The sequence below is a fragment of the Natrix helvetica genome (genome assembly GCF_964273705.1).
Source record: "Natrix helvetica genome assembly, chromosome: Z".
NCBI lineage: Eukaryota > Metazoa > Chordata > Lepidosauria > Squamata > Natricidae > Natrix > Natrix helvetica.
Genome location: NC_138554.1, coordinates 44,951,285 through 44,973,262, shown reverse-complemented (window position 1 = coordinate 44,973,262; position 21,978 = coordinate 44,951,285). Strand labels below are relative to the sequence as shown.

Here is a 21,978-nt window from a genome sequence, read left to right as displayed (position 1 = left end):
CTGGCCCCGAACACCCTTCGACGCCAAGTGGCGGCTTTGGCTACTGTCTGGTCGGGCGACCACCTTTTGCCTCTCAGCAAAATCCCGAAGGTGCGTCTTTTCCTCAAGGGCGCTTCTAACCTTCGCCCTCCCACCGTTCATCGCTATCCTACTTGGCAGCTGTCCGTGGTCCTGCGGGCCCTCTCTGGCCCTCCATTCGAGCCTTTACGCACTACTTCTCTTCGATTCCTGACGCTGAAGACGGCCTTCTTGATTGCCATCACGTCAGCTCGCCGGATTTCGGAGCTGGCGGCTCTCTCTGTTCGCCAGGATCTGTGCGTCATCCACCCTGACAGGGTCATTTTGAGGCTGGACCCGACCTTTACCCCCAAAGTAAACTCATGGTTCCATAGAGCGCAAGACATTGTGTTGCCAAATTTTTGTCCTCATCCGTCGCATCCCAGAGAGCGATCCTGGCACAGTCTTGATGTCAGGAGGGCCCTGAAGGTCTACATCGCTCGTACTGCGGAATTCAGGAAATCAGAGGCTCTTTTCCTCTCCTTCCAGCCCGGTTCCCTGGGGAAGAAGGTCACTTCCTCCACAATTGGCAGGTGGCTTCGCGCTTGCATTGCAACTGCCTATGAAAGTCAATCCAGGGCCGTTCCCCGCGGCATCACTGCACACTCCACACGAAGTGCTGCTACTTCAGCGGCCTGGGCCACCCAGGCCTCGATCCTGGACATCTGCAGGGCCGCTACGTGGTCCTCTCCTTCTCCATTTGTGCGACACTATAAACTGGACATTTTCGCCTCGGCTGAGGCGTCTTTCGGCAGGCGTGTGCTCCAGGCGGTTGTGTCAGAGACCGAATCCCGGGAGCCTTCTTCTGCCCACCCAGATGGACAATAACTTTGGTATGTCCCATTGCTTGGACTCTCCAAGCGGTGTACAGGAAAATGACCATTGGCTTACCTGAAGGGTCCTTTTCTGTACACCGCGGGAGAGTCCAACCCACCCTGGCTCTCAAGGCCGGGATTCGGGTTCCTCGTGTCAACAGTACATCATCTTGGACGCTTCGCTCCGTCCGCACGAACTGACTCCTTCAAAGAATTCTGGGGGATTGAGCACACCAGGAGGAGGTGTGGCTTAAGGAAAAATAGTTCCTCAGTCCTAAGGGCAAGCAGACTGAATTAACCCATTGCTTGGACTCTCCCGCGGTGTACAGAAAAGGACCCTTCAGGTAAGCCAATGGTCATTTTCCCATTTTTTAAAACAGCTTTGGGTATTTTAAATAAGGTTTAAAAACTGTACAGCAAATTAAAACAGAATAAAAATTGAATAAAAACAGCTTAACAAGAAAGAAATCATTACAAATTTATAGAAGAGTCCCACTCAAAGGACGTGATGGCATTGCTTACGGGAAGAACCAGATCTTCAAAAGCTTTTCTTTAAAAAAACAGGCATGTTCGTGGATATGCAGATCTTAAAGCAGGGGTGTCCAAACTTGGGAACTTTAAGACTTGTGGATGTCAACTTCCAGAATTCCCCAGCCAGCATGGCTGGCTGGGGAATTCTGGGAGTTGAAGTCCACAAGTCTTAAAGTTCCCAAGTCTGGATACCCCTGTCTTAAAGGGAATAAGTTCCAGAATATGAGTGCCTTGACAAAAAGTCATACCACTTGTATCCTGTCAGATGACATTGTTTAATGGACAGGCCTGAAACATGCCATGATGATGATGGTGATAATGGTAAGAGGAGGAAGTAAGACCACATCTCATAAATGTAAGATTAAAAATAATTGCAAATTCTGAAAACAAATTCGGTTTCTTGAAAGCAGAGGGCATTAAACCTTTTGGTTTGTTTTTACAGAGCTTTTATAGTAGCTGATTTTTATTGTAACAGTTTTTCATTGTTGTTTTTGTTTTATTACTGCTAGCTAACCGGGTTGTGATAATGAGGTTGGTGGCACAATAAATAGTTTAAATATATAAGTAAATTAATTTTTTTAAATGGTATTTAACTAGGACAAAAAAAGAGTAGAATAATGCTTTCTAAACTTGGAAACTGTAAGATATATGGAGTTCAATTCCCAGAATTCTTCATCCAGAATGTTAGCTGGGAAATTTTGGAAGCTGAAGTTCATGCATCTTAAAGTTGACAAATTTGAAAGATACAATACAGCAGTAAAGGGAGATGTGAATAAGGAGAGAACTACGTATGCACTGAGTATGCTGCTCTGCTCCCCATTTTCAAAATCCTCAACATCCCTTTGTATGAGGTGTTCTTTTGCTAACCTAGTGCTCTTCAGGTGTGTTGATATCATAGCTCCTTCGGTTTAAAACTCTGGTAGGTGCAGTCCCATCACTTCTGGAGGATATTACCAATGTAGAAGACTGTGGTAAGTTTCCATAACTTTGTTTGAGACAAAAGGCAATGAATTAAATGATGATCTTGAATTCATGTTCTGGCATTAATTATTCTTTGTGGTTTCTATTTGAATATTAAAACTTTTAGAGTTAAATTCACTCTAGATGCAACTCTTGGTTTAAAAGAAAAGTTATGTGGTATCAAAGATTTAAATAACCTCTATCAGAGGACTTGGAGAGCCACTGCAGTTAGAACAAACAAAATTAGGCCTCATAAACAGATTTTTTTCTTATCAAATAATTAAGAAAAGCTTAACTCCATCTATGATTGGAGTACAACTCTCATCATTCCCTAAAAATACGATCTTCACTTCAAAGAAAGTTCTGTAGTCAATTTTTTTTAATGTGTGGGAGCCAAATAGCTCCAGAAATATTCATCTACACATTGAGAGTCAAACCCCTTTCTCTTTCCCATTATTACTGCCAAAAGTTGATGAGGTGGAAATAGCATCTCCCATCCCCCATCACCATCCCTTGATCTCTGTCAATTTAGAAACCATCAATTTTTCCTCCTTCCTGTGGTAACCGTAGAGATGGTATGTTATGCAACTGTTATGATGCCTGACTCATCTCCTCCTCCCCCTCTCTTAATGTTGACTTTCCCTTTCTCAGGATGGTACCATTTTCCCCTCTTAAGATATGGGATTCATAAACATCTCCAGATGGCTGGGAAATCCCTTAGGTTGGCATCATTCCAGTTGCGGGTCAAGGAGACAATCCAGCTCTTTCTTTCTTTCTTTCTTTCTTTCTTTCTTTCTTTCTTTCTTTCTTTCTTTCTTTCTTTCTTTCTTTCTTTCTCAAATTATACTCTTGCCTACTCCTTCTGCTTTTCACAGTTCTTATTGCCATTGATTGAAACCTCAATTCTGAAGTTCCAGAATCGCCACTTTATCTGAGGAACTGTTCTGTGTTAATTAGATTCAGCAGTATGTATTTGTTTCGGACTCACTGTGTTACATGTGGCCACCTATAAAGTTCTTTTCTCCATTTGAACATATAAATACCTCTGCAGTGGACATAATATTAAAGAGGAAATGATGCTTGCCTCCTCACATTTCCCTATTTATTTTGCTATCTATCTATTTCCATATCTAACTGCAGAGACAAGAAGTACCTCTTATAAGTTTGTATGTAGGAATGCTTAGACTTACAGCAGGCTTCTCTAGCCCTGTCAACCCTGGAGACCACATATATGTAGCCATTTGTATTGTCTATTCTTTTCTTACCTTTTAGGTTTGCTAGTAAAGGAATTTAGTATTACTTTAGGCTCGCCACTCTCTTAACTGTTGAGAGTGGGATTATAGAGATAAAGGGGAAGTGTTATTTCTAGGTGCCATTCCTTTCCGTGGGAACAGAGAAGATGCCTTCAGCTGGAGGAAGGTGGAGTTGAGAACCACCGGATGGTTGGACCGAGAATTGATTGGAGATTGTGACTCAGGGGGGATATTTCTGTCTTTTGCTTTTTATTGGGTGTAATTCCAGATCCGGGTCAGAGTCGAAATTGCACCAAGTCCTTGCCAATTTGATATGTTCCCAATAAATAGACTCTAATGGAAAATGGATGCCTTGGATTTTATTTCATGGGACATGTTACTTGGAAGCTTAACAAGCCCGATGTTTTACACTCACACAGGCACAGAAGCACACACTACGGTATTATGTTGCTCTTCCCATCACTATCAGTCAGGATGATGGGAACTGTATGTTACCATTTTGCATTATACCAAACTGGGGAAAGCTGGCTTCTTCACACTTGGAAGCCTACTTTTAAAACTGTGTAAAGGCTAATTAAAAGGAGAGTTCATTGCTAGATGTGCACTACAGTGAACAAGCCAACTTTGTAACTGTTTGGGGCATGGACATGTGATTTCAGATGAGGTAGCAATGACTGTGCATTCATGAACTCAGATTGTTGGGTTGATATATTTGGAAACACAGTCACAATCACAGTACATGTGATTGTGACTGTGTTTCCAAACATATCAACCCAACAATCTGAGTACATGAGAGAGGGAGGAAGTAAACCGATCCAATACAATAAAGACTTATGATGTGGTGAGAAAAGAGGGCATAATGGACACCAATTCTGTACCTTAAAGACCAACCTGTCAAACTTCCAAGTAACATGTCCCAAAAAATAAGGTCCAAGGCATCCATCTTCCTTTCAAAGTCTATTTGAAGGTACACATTAAATTGGCAAGGGCTTGGTGTAATCCAGAATTACACCCAATCAAAGCAAAGGTATGAAACATCCCCCTTGAGTAATAATCTCCGATCAATCCTCAGTCCAATAGTCTGGTGACTCCAAATTCCACCTTTGTCCAGCTGTATGCATCTTTTCTGTTGCCATCTAGACATAACATTCCCCCTTTATCTTTATAAACTCCCTCACAAAAAATGGTGAGTCTGAAGTATTATTAAATTAGTTTACTTATAAATGTAAAAGCAAATTTAAAAAGACATGCAAAGGCTATAATAAAATATGGCTACATTTAACGCCATTTTCAGGATTGGCAGGCTTCCCCCCTCCAAGCGAAGAGAACTTCCTGCAAAGACACAACCATAAAAAAATCAACTTTTAACTTCTTCTGCCATCTCCAGGAAGCCCCTTTGGCTTATGAGAACTCTTCTCATGGAAAGGTTTGATCAACCTATCTGCATCCACGTTCCAGCTTTTTACCCAGGTTGCATCTGAAATTAGATATTTTCCAATGTATTAAATACTGTAATTGCCCTCTATATATACAGGAATCTAAAATTCATTTAACCTCATAATGTTCATGACCCACAATCAGTGCAGGTTAGGTGAGGCCCGATCTACTGGCCTCAGGGAGGAACTCTCAGCCAGTTTTAATAAGCTACTGTGGAAAACTGGATACACTTTCCCTAGCACAACAGGGAGTTTCACCGTAACTGGGTTTATTACCTTAGTAATTTCAAAAGGGCCTAAGAACTTTGGCCCTAATGTCCTAAAAGGCCACTGTAACTTCAAATATTTTGTAGACAGATAAACTTTATTCCCTACTCTGAATTGTGGTTGCTGGGAGCAATGTTTGTCTTATTTCATTGTCCATGACGATGGCCACCTGGTACCACTCATGGATCTGCTCTCCTAGCCCTCGGCATGAGCATATTTTTAATAGTTCCTCATCAAGGCATTCTTTGAAGTAATGCACGAGAATTCGTTCGGACCAGTTTCTCCCAGCAAGACGGCGGAATTCTTGCACAATTTTTTTTGTGGCTGACCCCTTAGCTTCATCATTTTAATTCCAGCTTCTGCTTCCTGGGTTCGAGAGGAGTCCTTGAAGTGGGCCCAAGCTCCTGCAGGAAGTCATCCACATTATCCAACTCTAGGGCACCTTCATCATGGAGTTGGGTAAACCACTCGGATGCTTCGTCTTCTAAATTGTCACAGAAGATTGAGATAATCTCACTGTCATTGTAGACCTCATTCCCTTTTCTTTTGGGAGAGGGGACGGTCTAGAAGTGCTAATTAAGAAGAAAGATGATCGATGTAAGACCAGACTCATTTCAGGAAGTAAGCTAGCTTGCTAGGGCCCCCATCAAAAACCAGTTTAAAGGGGGGCAGTGCATTCGCCCTAGAAGCAGATAGTGGTGGCGATGGCATCGGTAATTGGGTTGCAACTGGTCTCACACCCATCTTCGGTTGGGGTAATATGCCCATCCAGGGCGAATTTGGTTGGCAGGAGGAAACTTTGGAAACGGGCTGGCTTCTCGATGGTGTATCTTCTGGCTTCTTTGCCTGTTCTGTTTATTGGATTTATATGTTTATTGGATTTATTGGATCTTTGCCTGGTATGGGTCAACCCTGGTACAGGAGAGCTGGCTGCTCAAGCTTTGGCGACGGTAGACCGGGCTGTCCTGGGGGGGGTGGTTCTTTCTTCAATCAGTTCTGTTAAACCCAGGGTTGATGGACTCAAAGCTCAGGTAGATCAGTCCCTTCAGGCAGATAGTGCTGGTTGGTCTCAGGTTTCCCATCCAATATTCAGCTGCTCGAATTGGTTGGGTAGTCCCTCGAACATCTGGCTACGCATCACATTTTGGTACTGCCGGTCTTGCTTAGATCAATTGCTCCGGTGGGCCTCCATTCCAGGATGGTAGCTCTGGACTCTCTGAACATGGCGAGGGAGCGATCCGCCAGCAGATCTGGAAGTGTTGCTTGTCCCAGCAGGTCCCTCTCCATCAGCTGGATCCCTCTTGCGGCTCCCCAGTTGGCTTGGGTCTTGGGACAGATGTCCACCTGGCATGCAATGTCCTCTACCACAGCTGTTACTTGCAGGGTCTCTATGGGGATAGCAGCTTCACATAAGGTCCTCTACAAAGTTTGCATTCTCGGGTGCCTTCCTCAGACTTCCATTTTTTCTCCAGAGTCTCTTCTGCTTCCCGATTGGGTAAGCAGCCAGGGCTCAGGATCCTCGGTGAGGAATCGGAGAAAAAACTTTTCTTCTAGCAAAGTCGGAATAATGTCAAGCTTCCAAGTAACATGTCCCATGAAATGAAATCCAAGGCATCCATTTTCCATTAAAATCTATTTATTAGGAATATATCAAATTGGCAAGGACTTGGTGCAATTCCGACTCTGACCCGGATCTGGAATTACACCCAATAAAAAGCAAAAGACAGAACTATCCTCCCTGAGTCACAATCTCCAATCAATTCTCAATCACAACAATCTGGTGGCTCCAAACTCCACCTTCCTCCAGCTGCAGGCATCTTCTCTGTTCCCATGGAAAGAAATGACTGTAACCCCCCTTTCAACAGTTAGAAAGTGGCGAGCCTAACTTTTACAAACCTAAAAGCTAATTAAAAAGACATACAAAGACTACAATAAAATATGGCTACACTTATGTCATCATCAGGGTCAACACAACCAAGATTTATAGATTTGATCTTAGTGCACAGGCTGTCTAGATTGGTGTGTGTGTGTGTGTGTGTGTGTGTGTGTGTAAGTATGCATGTACACATGCACCTTAGAGTTACTGTTGATTCCTAGTGACGGCCTTAACAAGGTTTTTAGAAAGACTATTTAGAAATTTACAATGCCTCCTTCCTAGGGGAGGGAAAGGGGAGGAGGAGAGAAGGGGAGGGGAGAGGGAAGCGATCCTAAGGTCACCCAGTTGGCTTTGTGCCTAAAAAGAGACTAGAACTCATGGTGTCCCAGTTTCTAACTGGATGTTTTAACCACTACAGCAAACTGGCTCTTATCCAGAAACACCTTATTATTTATTATGTATTTACATCCTTTCTTCCAGGAACTCTACATTTCCATTTGTCCCCATTTTACCCTTAGAACAATCATGTGGGGCAAGTTAGGCTAAGAAAGAAAGATTGGGTGAAAAATGCCTACTGTAGGTGAACTAAATTGCTAATGGACATTTTGAACCTACATCTCTCCAGTCTAGGACATCAAACAATAGATCCAAAGTGCCTTTCCCACCTCTAGAGATATCTGTCATTTTTCTCTGAAAATTTCACCTGTCCATTCTGATCCTGGGAACCCATTACTAACATACGAATGTGCTTCTTTCCCAGGATGGCAACGTGAAATGTCATCTTAAAAAAAAATCACCTTGGCTTTCTGTCTCATTGACATCGCTGGTGTCTGGCTGCCAACAGTTAGAACAGGTTTGGTGGGTTTGGTGGCTGCAATCACAGTGACTTGAGAAAATGCGGGCAGGTGGCAGCTTTAGAAAAGAAGGTGGGCATTCTTCTGGTGGCCCTCAGAACTGGCTCTCTGGTTTCCTGTTAATAAATTTCCCCTCTCAGCAGCCAATTGCAATCTGGGAGAGCAGCCAGTTTTGTCCTTTTGCTTATTAATCATAGTTGAACATTGGCTCCATATGCTGTGTGTATGGAGAAGAAAAGCTTCATTCATAGAGCATTTTTAATCAGTTTAAAATATTTTATTAAGTTGGCTTTAACTTTAACTTTAACTTTTATTTAATTTATAAACCGCGCCCTCTCCCAGAAGGGACTCGGGGCGGTGTACAGTCATATTAAAACACAATATAAATACATAAATATAAATAAATATAGATGGAGGAGGTAACACATAAACTGTACAATAATAGTTAAGATTAAAAATTGGAGATACATTAAGAACTACCCCTAAAAAAAAGCTACCCAAGAATAAAATGTTTGCCAGGAGGTTAAAAATGGAACTATAAATGGGCCAGGCCAGCTAATTGGAACAGGTGGGTCTTGAGTTTCTGTCGGAAGGAGCGGAGGTCGGTAGTGGTTCTAATATCGGGGGGGAGGTCATTCCAGAGGGTTGGGCCCATCACAGAGAAGGCTCTACTCCTGGGCGCCGCCCGTTGGCATTGCTTAGTGGACGGCACCCGGAGGAGTCCCTCCCTGTGGGAGCGAATTGGTCGCAGGGATGTATGAGGTAAGATGTGATCCCGCAGGTAACTAGGTCCTGTGCCATGGAGCGCTTTAAAGATGGTAATCAACACCTTGAAACGCACCCGAAAAACCACAGGCAGCCAGTGCAGCTCGCGCAGGAGAGGTGTTATGTGGGAGTACCTAGTACTCCCCATGATAGCCCGCGCAGCCGCATTCTGAACTAGCTGTAGTCTTCGGGTGCATCTCAAGGGGAGCCCCATGTAGAGAGCGTTGCAGTAGTCCAGACGGGACGTCACCAGCGCATGAGTGACTGTGCGTAGGGCGTCCCGGTCCAATAGGGGGCGCAATTGGCGCACCAGGCGAACCTGGTGGAACGCCCCCCTCGCCACGGCTGCCACATGGTCATCCATCGACAGCCGGGCATCTAGGAGGACGCCCAGATTGCGCACCCGCTCCACAGGGGGTAGTTGCTCACCCCCTATGGCCAGCGATGGAATCCACTGGTTGAACCGGGGCGCCGGTAGCCACAGCCACTCCGTGTTGGAGGGGTTGAGTTTGAGTCTGTTGTCCCCCATCCAGACCCGAACGGCTTCCAAGCACCGGGACATCATATCGACGGCCTCGTTGGGGTTGTTTGGGGTGGGGACGTACAGCTGTGTATCATCATGGCCTTTGTGCAAGTCCTGTGGCATGGGTGTATCACAGTATTTGTTTATTAAATTTATATTAAAAAAGGTAAAGATTCCCCTCGCACATATGTGCTAATTGTTCCTGACTCTAGGGGCAGTGCTCACCTCCGTTTAAAAGCCAAAGAGCCAGCACTGTCCGAAGACGTCTCCGTGGTCATGTGGCCAGCATGACTAAATGCCGAAGGCACATGGAGCGCTGTTACCTTCCCACCAAAGGTGGTTCCTATTTTTCTACTTGCATTTTTTACATGCTTTCGAACTGCTAGGTTGGCAGAAGCTGGGACAAGTAACAGGAGTACACTCCATTACGCGGCACTAGGGATTAGAACCTCCGAACTGCCGACCTTTCTGATCAGAAAGTTCAGCGTCTTAGCGACTGAGCCATTGCATCCCTTTATATATTTAAATTTATATAGACACCCATTAAATAGCCATAAGTCTTTCAAAGTTAAACATTCACAAAACCATACAAGAATTATTGTATTATTAAAAGCAATACAACTCTTAAAACAATTAAAAATGTGACCTGTGGAAGAACGCATTCATTTTCCCAAATGGCAGCAATTTAGCTGGCTCTCTGGTAATGTCACTAGATCCCAAAGTTATTTGGCAAAGCCATGTCTTCAGGTTCTTCCAAAAGGTCAGCAAAGTTGGGGCCAGTCTCACCTCAGGGGAGGTGATAGAAAAGACACTTTTCCTGGGTCCCATCAAGAACATGTTGATTCACAACATTTTTTTTTCTACTGTATTGGGATGGGTAGATGAAATAAGAGTGAAGCAGTCTCTCAAATATTCCAGCCCTAGGCCATGTAGGGCTTTATAAGCCATCACCTGAACCTTGATTTGAATTTGGAAGTGTTCCCATTTTACCGACAATGATATTACACAGTGAGAAAATGATGCCCAGTGGTCAAAAATATGACAGGAGAAAAATACCATTAATTTTAAGATATCCAGATCTTATGTTAGCAAATTGTTGTATTTTTTATCCCTTTGAGTAGTTGTTTTATCATTTCCTAGTTGTATACTGCCTTGAATCCTTGAACTGCCTTGAATCATTTTGCAACTGGGCAGCCTTAGAAATTGAATTAATAAATAAATAAATCCATCTAGCAAAGCAACACTGACTGTTAACAGCTTTTGTAAGCTTCAGGTCAGAGTTTTTGCAGCCCAGTGTAAAGATGCCCAGTTAGGTTTGACATAGTGGTCAAAAGCCCTGTATTGCCTTGATGGGTGTGCAAATCTTGGATTCAACCACGGCTTTTTAGCGTCAATTTAACTCTAGCATCAATTTAACCCTTGGCCATGCTGACCAAGGCATGAGTGAATGGAGTGAATGCTCACAAAAGATTCAGATTGAAATGGCTGGGAATGATTGTTTGTTTCTTACATTCCATTATCCCAGCCCTGAGCACTGTGATATTTATTGCAACTCTTTGCAAGACTGATCACTTTACTACATTGTGCGTAAAGGAGACACTTGGATATCCTCTAGACAAACAAATCCACTGTTTGGATTAGTGCTCCTCTGTGACCTTTGCACATTTGAGTAGTTTCTTGTAGATCTTCGGAGTGGGTCAGAAAACAGAATAATTTGGAAAATGGGGAGCAAGTTCAACAACCTTAAGAAAGGTTGGAAGGAAATATGGACTGCATGGACAGAACAGTATGTATGTGTGTATGTGTTTTGTGTCTGTGTATAATAGGATATATATACAAACACAGAATAATGTGCAACACTTAATTGTTCCTTTTAAACCCATCCATCTCCGACTGGTCTAGTTGGTGACTAAATCACAATTCCTTGGACTGAATTATTTGAACAGCTGATCTCTGTCCTTGAAATGTGTTGAATTGTTGTATTTTCCTTTTGCAAAATGAGTTTGTCTCTCACTGGATTTGGAGCAGTTAAAAAAAAGTTATCTTTTAAATTTACTATTAGACATATTATTTAGTTGATTCCACAACATTTTATTTCTGCCTGACTTGCTTTTATATTCTAGCTTTTACTTTAGAATATAAAATAAAAATGTAATGTCTATGAGACATAAAGGGATATAAAGGGAAGTCAAAGTGACTGCAAACGGAAATTGCTTATGTATCACTGCTTCTGTAGCTTCACTTACATTTTTCACTTCCTAGGGGCTCATTTTTTTGGGGAGAAAAAAAGAAGAGGAAAAAGATAAAAAACATCTCTACACACACACACACACACACACACAGAGAGGTTCTGAGCCCATTGGACTGTCATTGGCTCAGGTTGCTGGGATATTTGGTCTCTACAACAAAGGAGCAAAATCCAATGACTCAGTAGATAACTCGATTGATTTGGGCAATGAATGGCAGATTTATTTCCCACCCTAATTAATGCTAAATGTAGCTTAAAGTCTTTCCCATTTCTACCTTATGATGCTATAAACATTCTCTGGCAATATTTTTATTTTTCCATGTGCTCATGATATGAGCAGCTTTAAGCCCGGTAAGCTTTACTAGAGTTAAACTACTGTTTTCCCCTTGATAGCATCTGGCAGTTTATAATGTGTACAATCTGCCAAACTGTGTAGTGGTACAGTCAATATGAGGTATGAGATGAGTCCTTCACTTATCAGTCACTTCAGGCTGATGCTTATAGGCTTCTGCCCCTTGGTTCTGGTTCTCCCCCTCTGGCAACTCAGTGCAGTCTGTTGATTCATTATATGGATAAATTGGGAGGGAGAGTTCAAATCTTTATCTGGATTTGAAAGAACTGGCTCATGGTTTGTTTATCTTTGTGCAATTTTAATTTATCACTAAACCCGTGTTCAAAGCAACCCTCCAAATAACTGATCCATGGAGGTCTGTGCATTCCCACTTTAAGGCATCGCTCCCCATCCCACTCATTATCTGATATGTGGGCTTGCAAAGATCCTTGGCTTTCACAGATGCTAAAGCATGCAGGTCTGGACATCTCTCAAAACTATTTGCCAATCACAACAGTGTGATTGTGGATGGTTTCCCCCAACTGGTGATGTTCAGAAAAGTGGCTCACAGCTAAGCCAGAGGATTTAACCAATAGATCTGTTTAATACATTCTGGAAACCTAAAATAAGAATAAACCACGAGAACTGCAGTTACAATGGCAAGATAGAGATTAACAGTGGGACAGTTGATTTTATGCTGGTTTTTCTTCTCATGGCTGAAGAGTGGAAAGAAAATAAATTAGGGTGTCATGCAAACAATGTATGTAGCATTTAAAGAAATAACATTAGCAAAAATGGCAAAAAAAGACCCTCACACACCCCCTCCAATTCTGTTATGTTTTGTTACTCTCTTCACAGTGTTTGGTGAGGAGTTCAAAACATCAGCCAGGAATATTTCTGACAAGTGGACAGTGTTTTCCGAGAAGAGCATCAACAAGTAGCTTGAAGCTACATGGGGAGAAATTGTTTAATGATTATTAAAATATACCTGTGGTTTCTTTTTTAAAAGTTCAAAGCAGCTAGTGGTAAAAAAAATCACAATAAAACACTATAATAATATAGTATTGGACAACAAAGATTATGCTTCCTGAACACTTTGGGGTATATCTTATGGATTTCTGGCTGCTAATCATGAAAATAACCTGTAATTTAACTTATCACATACTGTTTTATAGAAACTTTCTGCTTTTACACAATGGCAATGTACATCCTTCAGTACCTGTTGGCTACACGGGAAAGAACATACAAAGACATGGAACTGCTGTTAAAACACATCCAGTACATCAAGTATAACTGAAATGTTTGTGGAGATCTAAAGATAGTGGCTCTGCTGCTTAGAATGCAACTTGGATATACCAGGTACTGAAGTTACATAAGCAAATGGGACAGCCATGCAAAAAAAAATTGCATTACAATAAAAAGAAATGGCCACTCTGAAAAAAATTGGTTCCAGGACAGAAAAATATGGAACATAAATCACTTGTTGACCTGACAAAGATATTTTTGCCTCTGTTTCATATTAAACTCAAACTGATGAAAAATGTTGTTTCCTGTGTTTCCAAGAAAAACTGATGCCAAGATTAAGAAATACATTTTTGTTGATCCACAGATCAGATACCTCATTAATGAGAAGCAGTTTGATGATCTACTAGTGGGACCAGAGAAAATTGCCTGGAAAGCATTCAAGGATGTTGAGAACTTTCTCGGCAACTACACAGCACCAAACCACACTTAGCTGGTTGACAGACCTCTTACAGCATACAAGATCATGAAGTGCAACATTCACTGAAGATTCATTTTCTGCATCCACACTGGACTTCTTTCCTAAAATCTAGTTGCAATCAGTAATGAATATAGGTTTTACCAGGACACTGCCACAATGGAAAAACTATATCAGAACAATCCATCAGTGCTGGCTGACTCTTATTGGACACAGCAGCAAAATTCATCAGACATTGAATATAAATGCAAACCAGCAGCAAAACACTTTTAGCTCTGTTGAACTCACGCAGCATGTCAGAAACATTATGTGATTAAATACATTAGAGTCATTAAAAGTTAATTTCATATTTCTCAAGATTCCCATGTTTCACAAACATTCTGAAATTACATTTGTATTTAATTTGAAGGGGTCTATGATAGTCACTAAAAGGTCTTCAGGAAGCAAAACTGAAAAAAATTGCTGTCCAGTAATAATATAATATAATATTATAATACTAATTTAATGTATAAGGCTAATAATATAATCAAGCAACTCAGTTATGAATTAAAAAATCTTCACAGTAAAGTAGATCCAAAATCAAGATTGGTGTGGTTTTGACCACATTATTGTATAACACAATGTAATATTTAGGATTTAAGGCTTAGAATTTTTAACTCAGGATCTTTTTTTGAGAAATCAACACTCAGATTTGTCATCTGTCTCCTCTTCTTCCATCCTGCCTTTTATTTTCCACTCCATTCTGTCAATTCCAGCCACCACCCCCACCACCCCCAAACTGGTCTTCCGGTTGAACCATCAGGAAGGAAGAGGGGAAGGAAAGAGCAGAATGGTCGGATGTAGGTATATTTAGCACCAGGAATGGGCTTTATTTGGCCCCTGTATCTTGGGAGTGGGCCTTATCTAATGAGGTAAGGTTAAACGTGATCATATTGGGGAAAAGGCTGCTTCTGCTTTCCTGGCTAACTGGTCTCTTCCATGGTCCTCTCAACCTGAATGAAGCAACAACAAAAAATATGCCAAGCATTTTGTCTTCATTTGTAATGTAGATCCAAACAGTTTTAAAAACCATTCACGATCTCCTTATTTCTTCATCTTCTATGGTTTGCATGCTCTATTGTTTTCCTTGAGGTAATCTCTTCACTCTGGCTTAAGGCCTTTTTCTGCCTTCCAAGTCACATTGAATCAGAATAGAGCTGGAAGGGACCTTGGAGGTCTTCTAGTCCAGCACCCTGGTCAAGCAGGAGATCCTATACCATTTCAGACAAGTGACTGTCTAGTCTCTTCTTTAAAAATTCCACTGATGAAGCATTCACAACTTCTGAAGGAAAGCTGTCCCCCTGGTTAATTGTTCTCACCGCTGGGCAGTTTCTCCTTAATTCCAGGTTGCTTCTCTCCTTGATTAGTTTCCATCCATTGTTTCTTGTCCTGCCCTCTGGTGATTTGGAGAATAGGTTGACCCCCCTCTTCTTTGTGGCAACCCCTCAAATACTGGGAAACTCTTATCATGTCACCCCTAATTTTTCCTTTCTTTAGACTAGCCAAACCAGGATCCTGCAGCCGTTCTTCATGTGTTTTAGTCACCTTTAATCATCTTAGTTGCTCTTCTTTGTACTTTTTCCAAAGTCTCAACATCTTTTTTTGTAGTATGGTGACCAAACTGGATGTTGTATTCATCCAGCTGTGGTCTTACAAAAGCTTTATAAAGCAGTAACTAATAGTTCAAATGATTTTGATTCTGTGCCTCTGTTTATATAACCAAGAATTGTATTAGGTTTTTTGGCTGCTGCCTCACACTGCTGATTCATGTTTAAGTGATTGTCCACTAGGAGTCCACAGTTACTGTTTTTGAGCCAAGTTTCGCCTAATCTGTACTTGTTCCTTTGTTTTTTCTTGCCCAGGTGTAAAACCTTGCTTTTCTCCACATTAGATTCCATTTTGTTGGATAGAGCCCATTGTTCCAAGTCTGTCAAGGCCTTTTTGGATCCTGAGCTTGCCTTATGGGGTGTTGACAAGCTCAGGATCCAAAAAGATCTTGACAGACTTGAACATTTCTATAATAGGAAGCCATAGAGGAAGATGTAATTCAGAATGAAGCCAAACATTTCTCCCTTTCTTCCTCATCTTTTTTTTATTGTTTTGCCCCCTTTTTTTTTAAAAAAATGAGGCATTACCCCTCCATTGCATTTCCTGATTTATCTGTTCTCCTTCCTATTCTTGCAGGATGGATCCCGCCAGCGGCGTACGCAGCCCCAGAAGAAGAAGACGGTCTCCTTCAGCACCATGCCTAGTAATCGCAAGCTGAACAGCACAGCTGCCTGCATCTCTTTCATGCTGGAGGGCTGTGAGATGAAGAAAGTGCGCTCTAACTCTCGCATGTACAGCAGATTTTTTGTGCTGGACCCAGACCTACGTTTCATGCACTGGGAACCTTCCAAGAAGGACTCTGAGAAAGCCAAAATCGAAATCAAGTCAGTCAGGGAAGTGCGAGTTGGAAAAAAGACTCCTGTGTTGCGGTCCAATGGCCTCTCAGATCAGTTCCCAGATGAATGCGCCTTCTCCATAATTTATGGAGAGAACTATGAATCCCTTGACCTTGTGGCAAGCTCTGCTGATGTGGTGAATGCATGGGTGATGGGCCTGCGATATTTGGCCTCATATGGGAAGCACACTCCGGATGAGGCTCCTGAGACTGGTTACCCAAATCCCCGCACCTCTTGGATCTATTCTGTCTTTGACATTGCAGATCTAGAAAAAGAGGGTCAAATCCCAGTTTCTCGTGCTGTGCAGCTCATCCGTGCTCTCAACCCTGGCATGAAGGCCTCAACAATTGAGTTGAAGTTCAAAGAGCTCCAGAAAGCAGCCAGTGAACCACTTGGAGAGGAGGTGAACTGCCAAATCTTCATAAAGGCGTACTGTGAGCTATGTACCAGGCCTGAGGTATTTTTCCTCTTGGTTCAGTTTTCCAGCAATAAAGAATACATGGGTCTGAGGGATCTGATGAGTTTCTTAGAGGCAGAGCAGGGTATGGAAGAAGTAACCGAAGAGATGTGCATGGAGATCATTGCCAAATACGAGCCATCCAAGGAGGGTCAGGAAAGGGGCTACTTGGCCATTGATGGCTTCACTCGCTACCTCCTTTCAGCTGATTGTGACATATTTGACCCACAGCATCGGAAGGTGTGCCAGGACATGACTCAGCCACTTTCCCATTACTTCATTAGCTCTGCACATGGAGCATGCTTGGCTGAGGACAGTTGCTTCTGGGGAGGCTCCACCTCAGACATTGGGGGTTATGTGGCAGCCCTTAAGGCTGGTTGCCGTAGCTTGGAACTTGTGGTTTGTGATGGTTCATCTGGTGAGCCTGTGGTTGGTGCAGGGAGCCGTTTGGCCTTCTCCAGGGTAGTGGCTGCTGTTGCTGAACATGCCTTTGAGTCCTCCAAGTTTCCACTTATCCTGTGTCTCTCAGTGCGCTGCTGTGTTGCCCAGCAGAGGCTCGTGGCTGGGTATCTGAGGAAGTCTTTTGGGGATAAGCTGTACTTGACACCCCCAAACCCAAATGAAACCTATTTGCCATCTCCAGAAACACTCAAGGGATACATCCTCATAAAAAGCCGGAAGCTTCTTCCAAACTGTCAATCAAGTGAGGGAGATGTATCTGATGATGAGGAGGCCTCAGAGCTAGGCCTCTCACTTTCTGAACGGGACAGAGAGCATCCCCGATCCCAATGCATCTTGTGCCGTGAACTTTCAGATCTCGTCAGCCTATGCCAGACTGTGTCTTTCCAAAGCTTTGAGACTTCTCGGCGGAGCCAGTGTTACTGGGAGGTGTGTTCTTTCAGTGAGGTGGAAGCTGGACGTTATGCCAATGAGGAACCAGAGGACTTTGTGGCCTACAACAAGCGCTTCCTGTCGCGTGTTTATCCCAGCCCCATGCGCATTGACGCTAGCAACATGAACCCTCAGGACTTCTGGAAATGTGGCTGCCAGATGGTGGCCATGAACTACCAGACACCTGGTCTCATGATAGATCTGAATGCCGGCTGGTTCCGCCAGAATGGGGGTTGTGGCTATGTGCTCCGCCCAGCAATTATGCGAGATGAGATCTCTTACTTCAGTGCAAACACCAAGGACACCTTACCTGGCATTTCAGCCCAATTACTGCATCTCAAAGTCATTAGTGGTCAGAATCTGCCTAAACCCAAAGGATCTGGAGCCAAGGGAGATGTGGTAGAGCCATATGTCTGTGTTGAGATTCATGGCATTCCTGCTGACTGTGCAGAAAAACGCACCAAAACCGTGCTGCAGAGTGGAGATAACCCTGTTTTTGAGGAGACCCTGGAGTTTCAGGTTAACCTCCCAGAGCTAGCAATTCTCCGGTTCATGGTGCTTGATGATGATTATATTGGGGATGAGTTCATTGCTCAATATACCATCCCCTTTGAGTGTCTCCAGACAGGCTATCGTCATGTGCCTCTTCAATCTGTGGTTGGTGAGCCACTCCCCAACGCTACTTTGTTCGTACATGCGGCCATCACCAACCGGCGCGGAGGAGGCAGAGCACACCGACGGGGGCTCTCAGGGCGTAAGGGACGGCACATGCGGGAATACACATCCACTAAGGCCACAGGAATCAAGGCCATTGATGAAGTATTTCGCACAGCTACTCAGCCATTGCGGGAAGCAACAGACCTGCGGGAGAACATGCAGGTATCCAGATAGTGCAGCGGTTCTCAACCTGTGGGTCGGGACCCCTTTGGGGGTCGAATGACCCTTTCACAGGGGTCGCCTAAGACCATCGGAAAACACGTATTTTCGATGGTCTTAGGACCAAGACACCAATTTTACGGTTGGGGGTCACCACCACATGCGGAACTGTATTAAAGGGTCGCGGCATTGGGAAGGTTGAGAACCACTGAGATAGCGGGATACAATAACTTGGGGCTCCTGAGTTTGGTTTGCAAAAGTTTGGAAAAGAGCAAAATGTGCCCCCTGGATTTTGAACTTTTTTGGAAAACCACCTAGTAATCTGTTTCCTGTACCATGTTTGTATTCTGAAACCATTTCAAAATTATAAAGATGGAACACATGAAAATGAAAAAATAATAATTTTTAAAACGAATTTACTTTAGGAAAATGACTTAAAGGCAAGACTGCTCTTTTCTCTTGGTCTGCATAAAGATGATGGAGACTGTCATTTTTGAGGTTTTGGGGAAATCTTTTGAAGATAGACCTGGGGGTTGTTTTTTGTTTTTGCAAAAAGTACTCTAATGTAAAAAAAAAAGGAAAAAATTAATAATTTTTTAAAAAAACTTGCACAAACATCATATTGCATATAAAAAGCTACTTAGCCCATTTTAAGCACATTAAACCTTGATGACATAGAAGAATATTGATCAGCCTTTCCAGCACATAAACTGCATTCATATTTTTAAACATTGGTTCTTTATAGTATTATATTAATGAACTTATTGACATAAAACCAAAAGGTGAAATAGTGTGACAACCCCTTATCATAAGAGTAAATATTCTTTCATCCATTTTATTCTTCCAATATAATAGAAATGACATGAACCACCTTCTTAAACATTATTTGGAGTGTCTGGCAAATATGAAAGAAAATCTTTTGTTGAATTATCTTGTCTTAAGATCATAAGGAACATATTTAATATTCTTTAAAACATTGATTTGCTAATTTGGGATATTCTGATTGTTTATTCCAGAGTTCTTGCAAATAACTAATACTGACCTCAGTAATACTCTTTAATTGTTTGTTTTAAAATGCTGCAAATCAATCAAACACATTTTCCTACTAACATTACTTTGGGAGCTTTAGATATTGCTGAGACAAAATTCATTTGGATTGAATTATGAAATCAAGAAATATTTTTAATTGAATAATCACCCATTATGCAGCCGTAACAATTCAGATTTTTCTTGCAATAATGCATATCATTTAAAAATTGATTGTCAGTAAACTGAGCCAGAGTATCCATATCCCTAAATACTCATGACTTTGGGAAGCAACAATAAAGGGTTTATTTACAATTTTAAAACCGGGGTGATTTCAGAGTCTAAATTTGTTATGCAAATAAGGACCGACATGCTTGACTCACAATCGCTTCCAAATGTGTCTTGCAGCCTCTAGCAGAGCTCTAAAATACTACACTGCTATTGCTAAATGTGGAAGGAAGCCCCTGCTATGATATCAAAAGGGTCATAACAATAACTTTCTAATCTTGCCCATCATAATTTTTTTCAACATCATTTATGTTCCATGGAGAAATTGGAATCAAAATATATGCTCAGTCATAAAACTGAAGGTCAGAAAACTTAAGATTCTGCTCCCCGTCATCACACGATAGCCATAAATTAAATGTGTTTGTCCTTGTCATAGAAAAAGAATCAAAATATCAATCTGCCTAAAATAACTTGCAGCTATCAGCAGATGAATACCTCTAAGTAAATATATAAATTTGAATAATAATCATTTTTTCTTTTTCCATAACTAGGTTTTAACTATTTGTTGATTTTTTTCATCAGACATTAAAATATTGATGCATTTTCATCCACAAAGAACATTTTTGAGAATAATTATTCCCAGATATTTAAAAGAATTCAAGCTACAAATGAAATCCCATTTTTTACAGATTATCACAGAAATTTTAAAACCTATAAAGTTTATGAGACTTTTTCCAGTAAATTAAATAACTTGATAAATTACTAAACTGTTACACAATAACAATTGGATAAAATGTATATATTTATCAGTGACATTAGTATTAAGTTCTTTGTGGTATAGAAATATGTTAAATAATAAAAATACAGGCAAATGTGTACCTGTATAAACACAACACACAGGAAAGTTCATTAAAAAATTGTATCAGATTTAAATTTTGCCATACTTGAAATCAGTGATCCTACTCTGTAATTAAAAATGAATCTCAGTAATTCTCCCTTTCTCTAATTCTATTTGAATACTTAGTAGTTTCTCTGTTGCCCCTGCAACAGATTCTACTATCTGTATTTGTCCTCAATTAATGATGGCAATTGGGACCAGAACATCCATTGCTAGCCAACACAGCCACAAAGTGTAGTGTTATGTTACTGCAGCACTTAGCAATGGCAGTTCTGATATGGTTGCCATTGTTAAGTGAATCGCTGCAGGTCATTAAGTGAGGACATCATTGGTTGCCATTTGTGACGACCTGCCTGTTTCCCCATTTAAGTTGCTTGTCAGAAACTAGCAAAATAGGCCACAGTAGACATCCATGTGCCCGTGGACCACTGTAATGGCCAGATCTCTGAGATCAGATTGTAAGTACCACTCATTCAGCATTGTTGCAAGTTTGAACAGTCGCTGAATGAGTAGTTATTAACTGAGGACCACCTGTAACTTTCACTTTATAGATTGGGAGAAATGAAGTAAAAAGCCAGTTTCAGTTCTGTTGATCCATCTGTGGTCTCAATTCATTGGACCCCACTGTTTGTGTAGGTTTAAAATAAAATATTAGATGCCTGCCTCCCACCCCCACCCTTCACTGCTTTCATGATAGGTGTGACTGTGCTGAAAAAGAACTCCCACCTTCAAAATTGTTCAGAATGACTCTGATGTTCGATATGCATTAGAAATTTCTCCCCCAAAAGAGGGGTAAGATCAAGACCTTCATGTTTCTAAATCCTTGGGGATGGAGACATTATAAGTTGCCGTAGAAAAGAGTAAACAGAAATGAAAAGGGCAAAGTGATGTTCTTCCGAGTTGGTGTTTCTCCTCATCCTCTTTTCTTTTCCTAGAATGCCTTGGTTTCCTTCAAAGAACTCTGTGGCCTAACACCAGCCGCCAACATCAAACAGTGCATCTTGAAACTAGCCACGTGGCTTCAGCCCAGCGAGAAGGACAACCCCCCCACGGTCACCCTCAACCTGGGTGAAGAGTATCCTTCCATGGAGACCCAGGGGCCTGTTCCTGAACTCTTGAGAAAAGTACTTGCTGCCTATGACACTGTGAGTGCAACTGGTGATTGTGCAGGTGTCCTCCTGGCCACTGCAGTGAGTGCTGGCTGCTGCTTCTGGGTGAATTGTGCTCTATTCCGATAACTTGGCCTGAGTTTGCCTAATCTGCCTACACGGCAAATTCACCTTTGTAATAGAAGTCATTTTGCAGTAGACCCATGCAAGCATGAAACACTAGTCTTTAGAACATTAATCTAGCACAAGAATGGAGAGTGAGACTGCTCTTTTTGAGCAGCTCCAGATACTTGTCAACCATTCATTGGGAGTTTAAAATGTGCACAACTCTCCAAATCTAGCCCAGGAAAAAAAGTCTCTTTCCGGATTAGAAA

The 21,978-nt window shown here is 41.9% G+C and overlaps 1 protein-coding gene across 2 annotated transcripts in view; it reads left to right on the top strand.

Moving 5' to 3' along the window:
- Positions 1-21,978, top strand: part of LOC309401868 (inactive phospholipase C-like protein 2) — a 69,972-nt gene that overhangs the window by 36,425 nt on the left and 11,569 nt on the right. For both annotated transcript variants that reach the window (XM_081971168.1, XM_081971167.1), the window contains exons 2-3: positions 15,860-18,346; positions 21,431-21,640. In XM_081971168.1, the coding sequence (XP_081827294.1) occupies positions 15,860-18,346; positions 21,431-21,640 (2,697 nt within the window). The remainder of the gene's footprint in view (positions 1-15,859; positions 18,347-21,430; positions 21,641-21,978) is intronic.